This window comes from Nelusetta ayraudi, unplaced genomic scaffold (genome assembly GCF_046127955.1).
Source record: "Nelusetta ayraudi isolate G7.1 ecotype Tasmania unplaced genomic scaffold, CSIRO-AGI_Nayr_v1 ptg000019l, whole genome shotgun sequence".
Classification (NCBI taxonomy): Eukaryota; Metazoa; Chordata; class Actinopteri; order Tetraodontiformes; family Monacanthidae; genus Nelusetta; species Nelusetta ayraudi.
In genome coordinates, this window is record NW_027466069.1 from 8,082,501 (window position 1) to 8,097,500 (window position 15,000).

Consider the following 15,000-nt stretch of genomic DNA (forward strand, 5'->3'; position numbering starts at 1 on the left):
CGACAGCTCTGACAGCTGAAGTCCATCACACACACATGCACACACACACACACTGGCTGGACTCAGGTCCAGTCGGAGCTTCGATCGGCATCTCATGGCTGATAAATCTTTGATTCGTGAAGCCGCCTGCAGCTGTTTGATCGACGCGGTGCTCTGCCGTCCTCTCACCCCCAGGGTGTCTGAACCCCGAGCTGCTCCTCAGCCTTCGTCAAGGCTGACGAGCTTCTCTGGTTTCTCCTTCAGCACTGCCACAGTGCCGGAGGTCCAGCACGCTGCTCTGAAGCTCCCCTGCTCCCTCTGGTGGCCGGCGGCGGGAGCATCGTGAAAAGGTCGAGGTTGTTTCTTGGTTGATGAGTTGCACACCGCCTGGTCAGTGGACGTTTTGAAAAAAACAGAATAAAAACGAGGCTCATTGTTGACTCCACTGCTTATTGGCCGGTAGCTTTGTGGGGGCGGGACCTCACAAGACACCGCTGATTGTTTCTGCTTCTGAAAGAAGTAAAGTTTTAGCATTGTGTGTGTGTGTGTGTGTGTGTGTATGTGTGCGTGTTAGTGTGTGCGCGCGCGCGCGTTTGTGTGTGTGTGTATGTGTGTGTGCACTGCAGATATATTATAGCGTTGGGCCCAGAGGAACAGCAGTACAGACTGGAGGAGAGAGCAATGACTCACTCACCTATAGAAATCATATAGTACATGAGGGAGCGCTGGGTTCAGTGTGTGTGTTTGTGTGCGTCTGTGAGTGCGTGTGTCTGTGTGTGTGTGCAGACAGACACACAGAGAGATAGTTGAATAGCAGAAGATCCAGTGGGGGGGAGAAAAGGTTTGCCATCTTTTGTCTGGTTTGTTTTTTCTGAGCGCAGCGGCGGCTGCAGAAGAGGAGGTGGTGGTTGGTGCAGGTGGAGGAGGGGGGGTGCTGGAGGAGGAGGCGGAGATGGAAAAGGTGGAGGAGGTGATGGAGTGTGCTGGAGGAGGAGGAAGAGGAGTTAGTGGAGGGTGCAGAAGGAGGTGAAGGAGTAGGAGCAGGTGGAGGTAGAGGTCTAGTAGGAGGAGGAGGATTTACAGGAGGTGGTGGGGGAGGAGGAAAAAGTGGAGGAGGAGAAGGAGGTGAGAGTAGAAGTCCAGAAGGAGGAAGAGGAGGAAGAGGAGGGGATGGTGGAGGAGGAGATGGTGGAGGAGGAGAAAGAGAAGGAGGAGGAGGAGGGCAGGAAGAGGAGGAGGAGATGGTCGAGGAGGAGGAAGAGAAGGAGGGTAAGGAGGTGGAGATGGAGGTAGAGGTCCAGAAGGAGGAGGTGGAGGAGGAGGAGAAGAGCAGGCAGTTCATATTTGTGATGTGTGAACCGTCCGGCGGCTCCATTAGCACTCATCCCCAGCCTCCACTCATCTGCCCATCCCTCCATCTTCCCCCCTCCCAATTCAATAAGAGGAGGAAATTACCCAGGATGCTTCCTGGCAGAGTGTGCGTGCGTGCGTGCATGTGTGTGTGTGCGTGTGTGTGTAGCAGACAATGTAGACAGGGGTGAGGAGAAGGGGGGGATGGAGTGATGGCAGGGCGGCCCCCTCTGATGGGAGTGGGTGGGGGCAGGGAGGGGGGTGGTGAGGGTGGTGAGGGTGGTGATGGAGGGGTAGCAAGATTAAAAAAGGAGAGAGAGGGGCTTCATTATGCACCCCACCCCGCCCCCTACATCCCCCACTCATTATTCCAGCTGCCTCCAGAGGGAAGACTTCTATTATTTTGGGAGGAGGTGTGTGTGTGTGTGTGTGTGTGTGTGTGTGTGTGTGTGTGTGTGTGTGTGTGTGCGTGTGTGTGTGTGCGTTGGGGGTTGGGGGTTGGTGCCTTATAATCACAGAAAAATGGAAGAGAATTCAACATTTGGCTCTGAGGGGTTCGGGGGAGGGGTGGACATCTCGAGGAGCTTCTGCTTTCAGTCTCGCCTTCAACATGTCCAACCTGGAGCCGAGGACCATTTCTGGAATATTCCTGGAATAGGTTCTAACCCCCCGGCTGCTGGCTCCTCCTCTTCCTCCTCCTCCTCCACGTCCTCCTCCACGTCCTCCTCCACGTCCTCCTCCTCCTCCTCCTCTTCCTTCCCCTCCTCCTCCTCCTACACCTCCTTTTGATGGAGCTCATCAGTAGCTCAGGGTCCACTAGTGTTCTGGAACGTGAGGCTGCCACCTTCCTCCCTGAGACTGTGACATCATCAGACCGTTTCCAGTCACCTGACCAAGCAATAGAAAAGTCTTCCAACACCAGTTGACCTGTATCAACGGTCATATGACCAGCTGGGTTTAGCTTCACCATCATCACCATCATCACCATCATCACCATCGCCATCTTCTTCATCATCACTATCATCACCTTCATCACCATCTTCTTCATCATCACTATCATCACCGTCACTATCATCTTCATTGTCACCATCATCACCGTCACTATCATCTTCATCATCACGATCATCATCATCATCATCATCATCATCATCATCTTCAGCATCACCATCACCATCACCACAATGGAACGCAGACACTCATCGATATCTGGAGAACAACACGTACACACACACACACACACACACACACACACACACACACACACACACACACACACACACACCCTCCCTCTCCCCTGCATCGCCACACACCATTAACTGCCTGCAGTTTCACCTTCTGCCTAAAGGTGGCAGGTTTGTCATGTAAATACATGAGCAGGACACGCACTGCTGTTACAGGGCTCTGTTACACTGTCACACACACACACACACACACACACACACACACACACAGTGAAAAGTTACTAGTTCTTTCATGTTGTTGACACAGTGACTCAAGAGCCCTGAAATTTTGATGAGAGATCAAACATCTGTCTGTTGTTGACAGGGGGCGGTAGTGAGCAGCCCGGGGACTGCTATTGCTTGTCTTCAGCACTCCTCAGTCGGCCCCTGTATCTCAGCTGGCTAACAGACTGGCTGTTTCTCTCCAGCATCCTGGATTGGTCGTCTCTGGAGTGTAGTCTCAGAGTTACAATCATGCATTTGCGTGTGTGTGTGTGTGTGTGTGTGTGTGTGTGTGTGTGTGTTTTCTGCCTTCTGATTGGTTGGTGCGGCCTTTTTCCGGCTGTCTCAGGGGTCAAAGTTCAAGTTCACAGCGACTCAAAAGGTGAAAGAGTGAGCAGGAAGTGAACCAGTCTGTGGGTCGCAGGCTTGAAGCTCCTCCATCAGCCGCCACACCGACTGGGCGTGTAGCTCTCTCTCACTCGCGCTCTGTTGCCGTGACGTCAGCGGCGGAGCCCCGCCCCCTCCCTCTCTCTCCCTCTCCCGGTCGGCGCACACTGCTGCGCGTCTCCTCCCTTCACATTGTCCGTGCGCACCGACACCGGAGGCGGATGCGCGCTGTGCCACGGCGGAGAGAGAGCGAGAGAGAGAGAGGGGCACGAGCACACCGGAGCGCGCGGTCACGTGGTAGCGGCGGCTTCCTTTCATGTTCGCAGCGTCGCGCAGGTGAAGGTAAGAGCGACAATCTGATCGAGCTCATCCGCATCTTCTCCTTCCTTCCTCCCTCCCTCCCTTCCTTCCGTCCGGCACGCTGAGCAGCTTCTCCTTCCTCCTTCTTCCTCCTCCTCCTCATCTCGTCCTCCTCCTCCTCATCTCTTCATCCCTGCTCTTCCTCTTCCTCCCCCCTCTTCTTCCTCCACCTCCTCTTCCTCCTCATCTCCTCTGCGGTCACATCTCTCCTTCCGATCGACAGGCGAGCTGATCACTGATCGATGCGCTCTCAGAAAGCAGTAAAGGACCTCACTAACTTGTCGGCGCTCGCGCACCCTCGCGCGTGCACAAACCTCGGCTCTCGGTGTGTGTCGGTCATTGTGACGCCGCGTGCTTCTTCCTGACAGACAATTATTGTTGTGTTGCTGTACGCGCGTGCGCTACGCAGCGTTGCACGCGCCCGTGATGAGTATGTATTTGTGTGTGTGTGTGTGTGTGTGTGTGTGTGTGCGCGCGCGCGCGCGTCTTGTGGAATGACCGAGCACTGGGAGGAACAATCGGTGGCGCGTGCCATGCATTGAAACAGTGGCCTCTCATTTAAATGGACCATTATGGTTTGTGTGTGTGTGTGTGTGTGTGTGTGTGTGTGTGTGTGTGTGTGTGGTGAGGGGCTGGACTGAGAACCAACGGAGACATTATTATTAATCCGAGACTTTAATCCGTGTTATTGATCCTATTTTAAGTCCTCCAGCGGTTTGTGTTCTTTTTTCTCTCTCTCTCTCCAAGTTCGTTGTCAACTTCCTGTTTCTATTTTTTTATTTTTTCAGTCTCCACAACTCTAATGTCAAATTGACTCGGTGTAATCTGGCCAGGAGCTCCACCTGCTCCTGTCTGAGTCTCAGTGAAGTGACACTGAGTTGCACATAGTCAAGCGGCGTCTTCCCTTGTTGGCAGAAAATATCAGTAGAAAAGATTTTTTGAATCATCTGTTCAGGTTCCGAGGTGCCGCTAATGCATTTTCTCTTTTTCTCTCAACGACATTTCTTCTTTTATTTTTTTTAAGGGAGGCTCCGCCCAGAAACATGCATCTTTCCTCATTTAGTTGTTGGCACAGATCAGCTGATTCTAATGTGAGGGCAACTAAAGCGAAATCATTTTCGTCTGTGAGTCGGAACAGGTGTCGTAGCTGCTAGCACGCTTACAACACAGCGAGCGTGTTTATGCAAAGATTACGTGGCAAAAACCTGGAATGTTGGTGAAACAAAAGTACAAAATGAGTTTCACACGAACAAACAAAATGCAGACTCACGTCGGAACCATTAGCAGCCCGTTAGCTACTAATCGTCGTAGCTCCGGCAGCTCCACCTTGTGGAGCCTCCAGGCTGCTTGCACTGCAAGTTCTTCCAGTGTTCTCTGCTGTTTCAAGAAACTGACTTAAAGCGTTTGTTCCCAACATTTTGTTTTTTTTTCTTTAACATTCCCATTTTCAGCTTATAAAAAAGAATGACCGTTGTTAGAATTTAGCTAACTGTCTTTTTCTTTCTGACGTCTTCCTGCATTTCAGCGAGACTTGTTAATTTTGTGCAAACTGTGTGTCACTGGTATCAATTTGATTTTGCATGTGTGCAATGTGAAGTCATTTATTGTATAGTGTTAGGCATTTGCTTGTTCCAGATTCAGTGTTGAAGCAGCACTAGTTTGGGGTCCATATGAAAAGGTTCACTGTTATATGTATTTTATGAGCCCAGCTCTTTACGGAGAAGAGACACGTGACGCTGCAGCTGCAGGCATCTTTATGGCGGCGGGGGTCAGAGATCAGGGTCTGCGAGTGTGATAAGGACCCGTCGCCGCCTTGCACAAGAGCCCTTCAGCAGAGTGCCGGCCTTCGCGGCTCCTGCGGCTGAAGGACAGACTGGAGCTCAGCGCCGTCGCCGTGGCAACGCAGGTGCCGGCTGGGAGGAGTCAGGAGCCCGTGTCACTTCCTGTCAGACAGGAAGCGCTTCCAGCATGCTTAAATCAGACTATGACATGCCCCCCCGCCCCCAACCACTCCCCCTTCTGAGCTCCCTTCCCCACAGAAGTCCTCCCCCCTTGGAACTCCTTCGCTCCTCCTCCCTGGTGCTCTTCCCACTTTAGCTCCTCCCCCTCTGAGCTTCTTCCCCCTTGGAGCTCCTCCCCCCTTTGCTCCTCCCCCTCTCAGAGCTCCTCCCCCCTCGGAGCTCCTGCGCTGTAACAGCAACTGTTGTTATGGATGTTGATCGCAGGGCGGCGCCCCCTGCAGGTCACAATTTTTTTTCTTTCTCTCTGGGTTGTTTCAAACCATTTGCAGTTCCAGTGTGTGTGTGCTTGTGTGTGGTTGCTATCCATCTAATGGGGACTTCACTGTGTGACCTGCCGCTGCCCTCAGTAAAGATGGCTTCATCCCCCTTTTTCCTGTTTTGTCCCCCGCCCACCCTTCCGTGTCCAATACAGACCTGTCTGGGCTTGAAGCCCCGCCCACAACCACCTAACATAACCAATCAAATTGTTCCCTCGCAGTTTTGAAGGCAAAACCACTGGCTGTGTTGGAAATCACTCCCTACTTTCACACACTGTGACTGACAACACTGTCAGTGTCACACACAATAAAGAACACACAACTCTTGTGATGCAGCGGTGATCGGGAGGAGTCGGCATTTGACTAGTGAGGCCTGGGAGTGGCAGCAGAGTGACGCCTGGAAGGGAAGTTGTGTTTTACTTGGCTACTTTTGTCATCTTTGCTAAGCTACCACCAGCTGGCGTTAGCGTCATGCTATCACCAGCAGCGCGATATCTCTCCCGATCGCTGGAGACTGTCTTTGAGTTTGACCGCAGCAGAAGTAGCAGAACGAGCACGCTGGTTTCCCAATGATCAGCCAATGGTGTCCCTCCTTTTCTCAAAGCCCCGCCCCCTTATGCCAGTTTGTTTACTCTTTGCAAAGGAGTGACTTCTTGTTACCCTGGAGGTCCAGACTCTGCGAACCCACGCTGGTCACATGACCAGCACCGTCAGTGTGGAGCTGCCAATCACTGACGGTGCTGGACTTTCACAGGAAGTGTCTCACTGTATTTACCTGGACTGCCGCCAGAGTTCAGACAGAGAAGACAAAGCAACACCAGCAAACCAACCAACGAAAGCTGCTGCTACTGCCGCCGCCGCTGCTGCTGCTGCTGCTGCTGCTTTTGCGGCTGTTGCTGCTTGTTTGGCCTCGTCATGGTTGCGTTGAGGGCTGTGGTTGTTGTTGCTGTTGTTGCTGCTTCTGTTGCTGCTACTACAGTTGCAGTCAGTTGCCCTTCTCCACTGTTGCGCATATTGCACATGGTGTTTTTCTGCTTGTTTGGCCTGGTCATGGTTGCGTTGAGGGCTGGAGTTGTTGTTGATGCGCTGACTGTTGTCTGTTGTGTGTGTGACTGCGCAGGTGTCCGAGGGTTGCGGTTGTCGCGTGTCCACTGGTGTCGCTCCACCCGTGACACCCCCCCCCGCAGCAGCTCTAATCTGAGCTGCGTTTCCAAGGATTGCTTCCTGCGGTCGGGGGGTTGGGGGGGGTTAATCGTGGCGCTGCTTGCTCGGATTAAGGGGGAGGGGTTTTGGGAGTAGGGGCGGGGTCACGGTGTCGGCCACGCCGCTAATCTGCCCTATCCGTGTCCCAGCGCCACCGCAGGCGGGCCTGACTGCTCTCTGGATGACCACTGATTCCCCCATTGATGGACTTATCCCCTGGAGCTGCACCGCACACACACACATGCTAGAGTGTGTGTGTGTGTGTGTGCCTACGTGCATGTGTACCATTGTTGGTAATACAATGTACCACTCGCTTCTAATCGGACACCGAAACTCCGCCCACCAGGGAACCTCATCCGTTCCAAACCGTCTACAGAGAGAGAGAGAGAGAGAGAGAGAGAGAAAGAGAGAGAGAGAGAGAGAGAGAGAGAGAGAGAGAGAGAGAGAGAGGTCACTTCCTGTTCCGGTTCCACTTCTTTTGTTCCGCAGATCAGCAAATCACAGCGCAGGGATCAGTTACCAGACTGGCCCCTGATGGACAGAAAGTGAAGGCTGCGCGCGCGCGCGCACGTGTGTGTGTGTGTGTGTGTGTGTGTGTGTGTGTGTGTGTGTGTGTATGTGTCTGTACATCAGACTCAACACCAGAAGAAGAAGAAGATTGCAGCAGCACGACCTTCACTGTTTGGATCATCCTGGGGACTGTCTGGTCAGGGGAAAGTACAGTTGCCATGGTGATAGTTCAGAATATAGGTACATGAAGCTGTCCACACACACACATACATACATACATACTCACACACACACACACACACAAACCTGCAGGTGGATTAACAGATGGGTGAGGAAGGTCGAAGCCAGACCCCTGAACTCAGGGCTAGTGATGCCCATGAGTTTGTGTGTGTGTGTGTGTGTATGTGTGGGTGTGTGTGTGTGTGTGTGTGTGTGTGTGTGTGTGTGTGTGTGTTTGTGCGTGTATGGGGCCAGCTACACACTTTGTCAATCCAGTGACGTGTGTCTGTCTGACGCTGATCCCTGCACTGACACAGCGCCCCCTTTGGTCATGTGACACGTCCATCCATCCTGATCCTCTTCTAATCAAGTAGCATCTGGCACCGAAGCAATCACATGACAGGAAGTGGGATGTTTGAAACACTTCCTGTCATGTGACCGTCGCAGTCGTCCTCCTCATCTTCCACTGTTGTTGCCTTTCTGGGGCCGCTGTGTGTGTTGGTGTGTGTTACGCTATCTGATTCAGAGTCCCTTCTAGCCAGAGACACACACGTGCGCGCGCGCACACACACACACACACACACACACACACACACACACACACACACACACACTCTTCCAAGCAAATTTTTTTCTTCAATCAATACGCTGCAGAGCCTCATTGGCTTCTTAATCCCTGCAGCATACATGTGTGTGTGTGTGTGTGTGTGTGTGTGTGTGTGTGTGTGTGTGTGCTCGGTGTCGTATCAATATCTCCTCCCAGTTCAGATATGATCCCGCCCCCTCCATCCGCCCTCACAGGAGCTGAGTTCTTGAGCTGAGAACCTTGGTGATGTTTTTCCAGCATGACCCAACACTGTTAGTTCGGTCGGCAGGTGGCGCTGTGGCCACTGCGGACGACGTAGGGAATACTCATTCCCTCATCCTCGTTGTTCCTCCCAGCAGGAGGTGGCGCTGTCCGAGTGGTACTGTTGGTCGTTAATGTCAAGAGATAAAACGAAAGCAAATAAAAACCCCACAGAAAACCTAAACTGGAATACTGCTAATGAACAGGAAGTTGAGTTGAGTCCCGCCCCCCAGAACCATGGAAGGAGGAGGAGGTGGTGGTGGGGGTATTATCATCTTCCTTTTCCTCATGGTTATCATCTTCCTCCGTGATGAAAGAAAATGTTGCCTTGCATCCAATCAGCGGGATTGTACACTCTGATTGGTTAACGAGCGCCCGCCTCTTCCGACCAATCGGGACCAGCGGTCGGGGGCGGGCCTTTTAGCTGGGTGGGAGGGGTAGAGTTAGTGATGGGTGGGGGAGGAGGAGGAGGGGGAGGCAGGGGTGATGCCAATTAAAAGCCTCCTCCCCCAGCCCCGGCTGTAAAACAAAGAGAACAAAGAGGCGGCCCCGCCCCCACCCCCTTTCCCTCCCCCCCCTCCCCTCCCCCATCCGCACCCCTCCCCCGCCCCTCCCCCGCCTTATGAATGCAAACCTTAATTGATTCTCCTAACGATCCTGCGGCGGACGCAAAAGCAGCTCCTGCACACTGACCTCAGATCAGCCACGCTGCGGCCCCCCCAGCAGTGGGCTGGCCTGTGGCTAACACCATTATCTTAGCTAATGCCAGACTAGCACACACACACAGAAACACACTTTCATCATATTATGCACAACTGCAATGTATATCATACATATAGATGTTTAATATGTATTCACGAAGCGTCAGATTTTATTTTACTTTTTATTTTCATGTTATTCTTATTTCCACTTTTGTTTCACACAGTACTTTTATCTCTCTTTAGAACAATGCTTGCCTTTTATTACAGTAGGTCCCTTATCAAGCGAATGTAAATGCAAATTTCTCCTGGAGATCAATAGATCAATTAAATATTTATCTATCTATCTATCTATCTATCTATAGGCCTGTGTACCTGTTGGTACTGCGGGAACCAGGAACCAGGAACCATCACAGTTTCCTGGTTCCTGCCACTCGCTCCTTCAGTTGTTGCTCAGCGGCTCCCCCCTGTGGCACAGGAGAAAAACGTTTGCATGCAATGACTGGAGTTGTGTTAGAGGTGCTAGTCATCGCATCGTGTGTGCCAGTGGTTCTCAAACTTTCTCTGTCACGCCCCACCTTGGAGGAAGAAAAATTTTCAAGCCCCCCCCGCCCATGCGGGTTTCGGGGTTCCTCATGGGCCAGAAGCCCCAAAGGTGACGTGGCTGTGTCTTGAGGGATCCCGATGAACCTGCAAGTGGCCCCATGTCTCTAGGACAAAGTTGACTTTTGACCCCATAGACTTGCATGGCATTAGGGCAGTGGTTCTCAAACTTTCTCTGTCACGCCCCACCTTGGAGGAAGAAAAATTTTCAAGCCCCCCCCGCCCATGCGGGTTTCGGGGTTCCTCATGGGCCAGAAGCCCCAAAGGTGACGTGGCTGTGTCTTGAGGGATCCCGATGAACCTGCAAGTGGCCCCATGTCTCTAGGACAAAGTTGACTTTTGACCCCATAGACTTGCATGGCATTAGGGCAGTGGTTCTCAAACTTTCTCTGTCACGCCCCACCTTGGAGGAAGAAATATTTTCATGCCCCCCCTCCCCCACACAGCTTTATATTGTGCTCCCATCTCCTCACAAAGTGCAGAGAATATCCGTGCTTTCAGGGGTCTTGTTTTGAGGAAATTGACCACATCAACAACATCAGTCATGCGACAACATCACATTTTCTACCTGCCACACAGGATGACGTTGAGCGTTGCGTGCGCTAAATCATAATATCGCTCCAGTCGCGGCGTAGATCACGTACTGATGCAAAGGTGTTTGATTACGTTCTATCAGCGCTCGAAAACTGTTCATTGTCCTCTGGCTTTTTCGCTCGCGGGGTGGGGCCGACCCGTGATTGGCTGTCGCTGATAGGGGGTGGCGGCATGGGGCACGGACTGATAATCTGAGATTATGGAGGCAAGGTCCTCAGATTGACTCAGACTTTCCCCTCAAAGACAGTGTGTGATGACGGGTGGTTCTGGTGTCTCTCTCCCTCCAGGATGAAAGTTCTCTGAGCAGCGAGGACGAGGCTGAGATGAGCGAGCCCACCTGGCTAGCAGCCGACCTGGGTGTGGCCTCCGACCTGAGCCCCCCCACCAGAGCCGAGAGGATGCGCCGCAGCCCCCCGCCAACCGCACACGGCAAGGAGGAGGACGGTAAGGAGCACGTGTGGGGTGGAGCCCCGCCAGCCTTCAATGCTTCTAATTGGAACGACTACAGATGGGTGGGCCAAGGAGGGGGCGGGGCCACGTTTGGACGGGGCTAACCTGACTAACCTGGCTAGGACCTGGCTAACCTATGTGGAGCTCACAGGCAGAACTCTGTAGCATCCGACTGAGCTGCCGCTCTTCTCACCCTTTGTCTCCCTATCCTGCTACACACACACACACACATACACACACATACACACACATGTACACACTCTAAAAGGCATCCTGCTGTGTGGAACCTTGAAAACGTCAGTATTTCACATTGCTGCATGGATACAGCAATTACCTGTTACTGTACACTGTTAAATGTTAATGTTAATGGACGTGGTGCAGATCTCCTGCAGGGGGCACTGTGACAGCCTTGAAACATCTCTGTCATTCATTTTGCTGGGGGGCGGGGTGGGGAAACCAGCTCAAAAAAATCACATTCAATGACTGTTGTTGAAAAGAACGGACCTGGACCGGGCCACCAGGGGGCGACTCCATCCGCTCTCATTGTTTTCAGTCTCAGACAGACACTGTTCGAAGTTGTTAGCTCTGGCGGCAGACAGCGCCGCCCTGCTGGAGACGAGCAGAGCTGCAGGTCCGGAGACTCTACCTCAGGGGTGTCACACTCGAGTACACAGTGGTGCCAGAATTCAAAACTTGGACAAAGTCTCGGGCTAGCATTGATATTTACTGAACAAAATCTTCCTCCAGGTAGAACAGTGAACCTTTTTATATGGACCCAAACAAGTTTTGCTTGCTTCAACACTTAATACAATGCCATCAATAACTTTATATTCAATATTTCAACAGTGACCTTTTTCCATGGGATGAAAATACATTTAGAAATAAAATAACAATAAACCATTTAAGTAATAATACTATCCTTCAATGAAAGTCCTGTCCTGATTGACGTGCCAAAATACCAGCAGAGAATTCTGGGATTTGTATTTTTAGCAGTGCATGTGCTGTATAATAGCGGTGGGCCAAATATAATTACACTGCAGGCCAAATTTGGCCCGCAGGCCAGAGTTTGAGACTCAAGCTGCACCGCCAGCACCTGCTGTTACTGCTGCTGCTCCGGCTCAGGTTTGCCTCCGCCTCCGCCTTGGCTTGGTTTTCTCAGTCTGGCCGCTGTTGCCATGACACTTTATGAAAAGCTGCTGGGTAGTCGTTACAAAGAGCTGGAATAAGAAGATGGCCTCTGATTGGTGCTGATGTTGGCGGTGGTTAACGCGTTTCTGCAGTTAATATCAGGTGGGAGTTTTCTGACCAGCGAGCTGCTGCGCTGCAGCCGAGCAGATGGTGGTGTCTCTCTCACACACACACACGCACACACACACACACACACACACACACACAGTGAATCACCTCTAAGAGCGGCTGACCGCTCTGACGGCAGAAGTGAAAAAAGCTCTTACTGCTCGTCGCTCCGACTTGCGGTCGGGGGAGGGGGGCACTTGTGGCCAACTGATGCATCCTGGGGAAAAATACTGGTCCTTGGAAATGACCAGCCACCTCACGTCTAGTGCTGGAGGATGATGATGATGATGATGGTGATGATGAGAAAAGGAGTTTGAAGAAGAAGATTATGATAATGCAAAGGAGTTTCGATGATGATGATGATGACGATGGGGATGATGATGATGAGAAGGGGTTTGAAGATGATTTTGAAGATTTGAAGGTGACCCCGCATGGGTGGAAAAACCTTTTTGGCCCTGTTTGCACTTGGTCATTTCATGCGTTTTTTGCCGATCGGAATACGAAAAACGCATGAAATGACCAAGTGCAAACAGTCCAAATCCGTTTTGACATCGCATAAAAACGCATTCATCACGGACGTGCGAACGGAACGCGAGCTCAGTCCACATTAACGACCGCCTACTCCACTCACCTCTCCCGTGTACGTACTTGGTCGGCGCCCCACCTCCCTGTGTCGTCATTATAAAGTTACAAACAAGAAGCGAAAACAAATCATTTTTGTTAGACTCGTTTATTAGCATGCTAATAAATTTCATTCCGCATTAGCGTATTTTGTCAGTGGAGCAGCGGTCGCAGTTTCCCACATATGAGATTAAATGTGCGACGTTGCATCCGAAAATTTGCCAGCCACTGTTGATCCGAAAATAAAGTTGTCACCACTCTGTCCCACCAGTCGTTACTCCTCGTTCTGATCCATACAAGCTGCAGTAGAGTTAAAACCAGTGACTTGATATAGTCCGCAAACAGGAAGTTCATTCTTATTCGCTGTCATGTAAAACTCGCCGTGGTTTTGCGCTTTGCTGCCCCCAGTCGTTAAAAACGGAAAGGACGCATGTTGCATTTGCATAGGTTCGGCAGGGGGGGGGGATGTGATGCGATCACAAATGGCACGCTCGAGACGCATGTTAATGGCTAAGTGCGAACAGATGCTGCGAGATCTGTTCTCGTGATCCAATCACCCAAAACAGTTTCAAGTGACCAAGTGAAAACAGGGCCTTAGACTGGTGGAGCCACAATGGGTTGTAAAATTTGACAGAGGGGCCGGAGGAGGAGCAGATCGATGTTGAGTGTTTTGGTGACCCATCTCATAGGAGGAAACATATCATGGGATATTTATAAAACATGTTGCTTTATTGTCAATTGAAAATGAACAAAAGCAAAGTTACAACAAAATCAGTGTCTTTGAAGCTCCATGGTATTTAGCTCTTTATCGAATTGACTCTTAGAACGCTGAAAAAATGGTTGAAATACAGACACTTTATGACTTACTTGATATAATTTCAAGTTTGGCTGGCTGAATTAAAAAGCTTAACAGGCTGCATATGGACCCTGAGCCGTAGTTTGCTCATGCCAGGGCTAGTGCTAACTTCCAGTCCAGCTGTGGATTAATTCAGAGAGACCCAACCTTGGATGGTGGGTGGAGTCAGCGGATAACTTGACCTCAGATAGTGCAGCCAGGTACGCGCATGCACGCACGCACGCACGCACACACACACACACACACACACACACACACACACACACACACACTCTCTTTCTGTCCTCTATTTTCCATCTCTTACTTTTACCCTGGTGTTGTTTGTTTGTCGATGCATCTTGTTCGGCTGGCTGCCACCAGGTGGCGTAATCAGATTATCAGCGTTAGTAACTCCAGTGGTGTGATGATCCGCTGATATTAGCTGGATTACAGGACGAACACGAGCTTATCCCAAAATGAAACATATCCTGGGATTTACACACTGACGAGTGGCAAGTGGATAGACACAGAGAGCATCCAGGGCCTGGTGGCCCCGCCCCCTGCTGGCTTGGCTGGCTGACTGGTTGGCTGGTTGGTTGGCTGGCTGGCTGGTTGGTTGGCTGGCTGGCTGGCTGGTTGCAGGACAGCTCATAGGCCCTGCCTCCTGCTGGCTGACTGGCTTGCCGACTGGCTAGCTGGCTGGCTGCAGAACAGCTAACAGGCCCCACCCCCTGTTGACTGACTGGCTGACTGACTGACTGACTGACTGACTGGCTGGCAGGCTGAGCGAGCTGGCTTCGTTGTCAGAACATCTTTTTCTCGGTCTTCCTCAGGAGACAGAAGTGAGTCAAGACTTGTGTAATTACAACTTTATTTCCGCCTGTAGACGCTCCACTGGGTCAGCTGTGTGTGTGTGTGTGTGTGTGTGTGTGTGTGTGTGTGTGTGTGTGTGTGCGCGCGCTCAGGTCGCTTGCTGCGGGCCACTGGCCCACATGGTGTGATGTGTTCAGGCGCTGCTCAGGAAAGTAGGGCAGCAGGAACCAAACAGCAGCGTGACTTTGACCCCTCCCCCCTCCGCCGACTCCCCGCATCCCCCCTCCCCTTCCCCTCCAGCCTGAGTGGGAGCTGGGGGAGGGGGAAGGGGAAGGGGTCCCTGGACGGGATTACACCGTCCCTCCGTGTCATCAGCAGGACAGCGACGCTGCAGCGTCTCGTCCCTGCTGATGGTTGATTGACTCGGGACGGTAATCAATCAGCTGTCGATCAACAAGGATCAATAACAAGTTGATCAATAGGGATCAATAATGAGCTTCCAGTCGCAGGGAAAG

General features: G+C 51.8%; 1 protein-coding gene across 2 annotated transcripts in view; it reads left to right on the plus strand.

Annotated features, from left to right (window-relative positions):
* Positions 1-15,000, plus strand: part of LOC142888507 (nucleolar protein 4-like) — a 42,253-nt gene that overhangs the window by 9,078 nt on the left and 18,175 nt on the right. For both annotated transcript variants that reach the window (XM_076026855.1, XM_076026856.1), the window contains one exon: positions 10,758-10,914. In XM_076026855.1, coding sequence (XP_075882970.1) covers positions 10,758-10,914 — 157 coding nt within the window. The remainder of the gene's footprint in view (positions 1-10,757; positions 10,915-15,000) is intronic.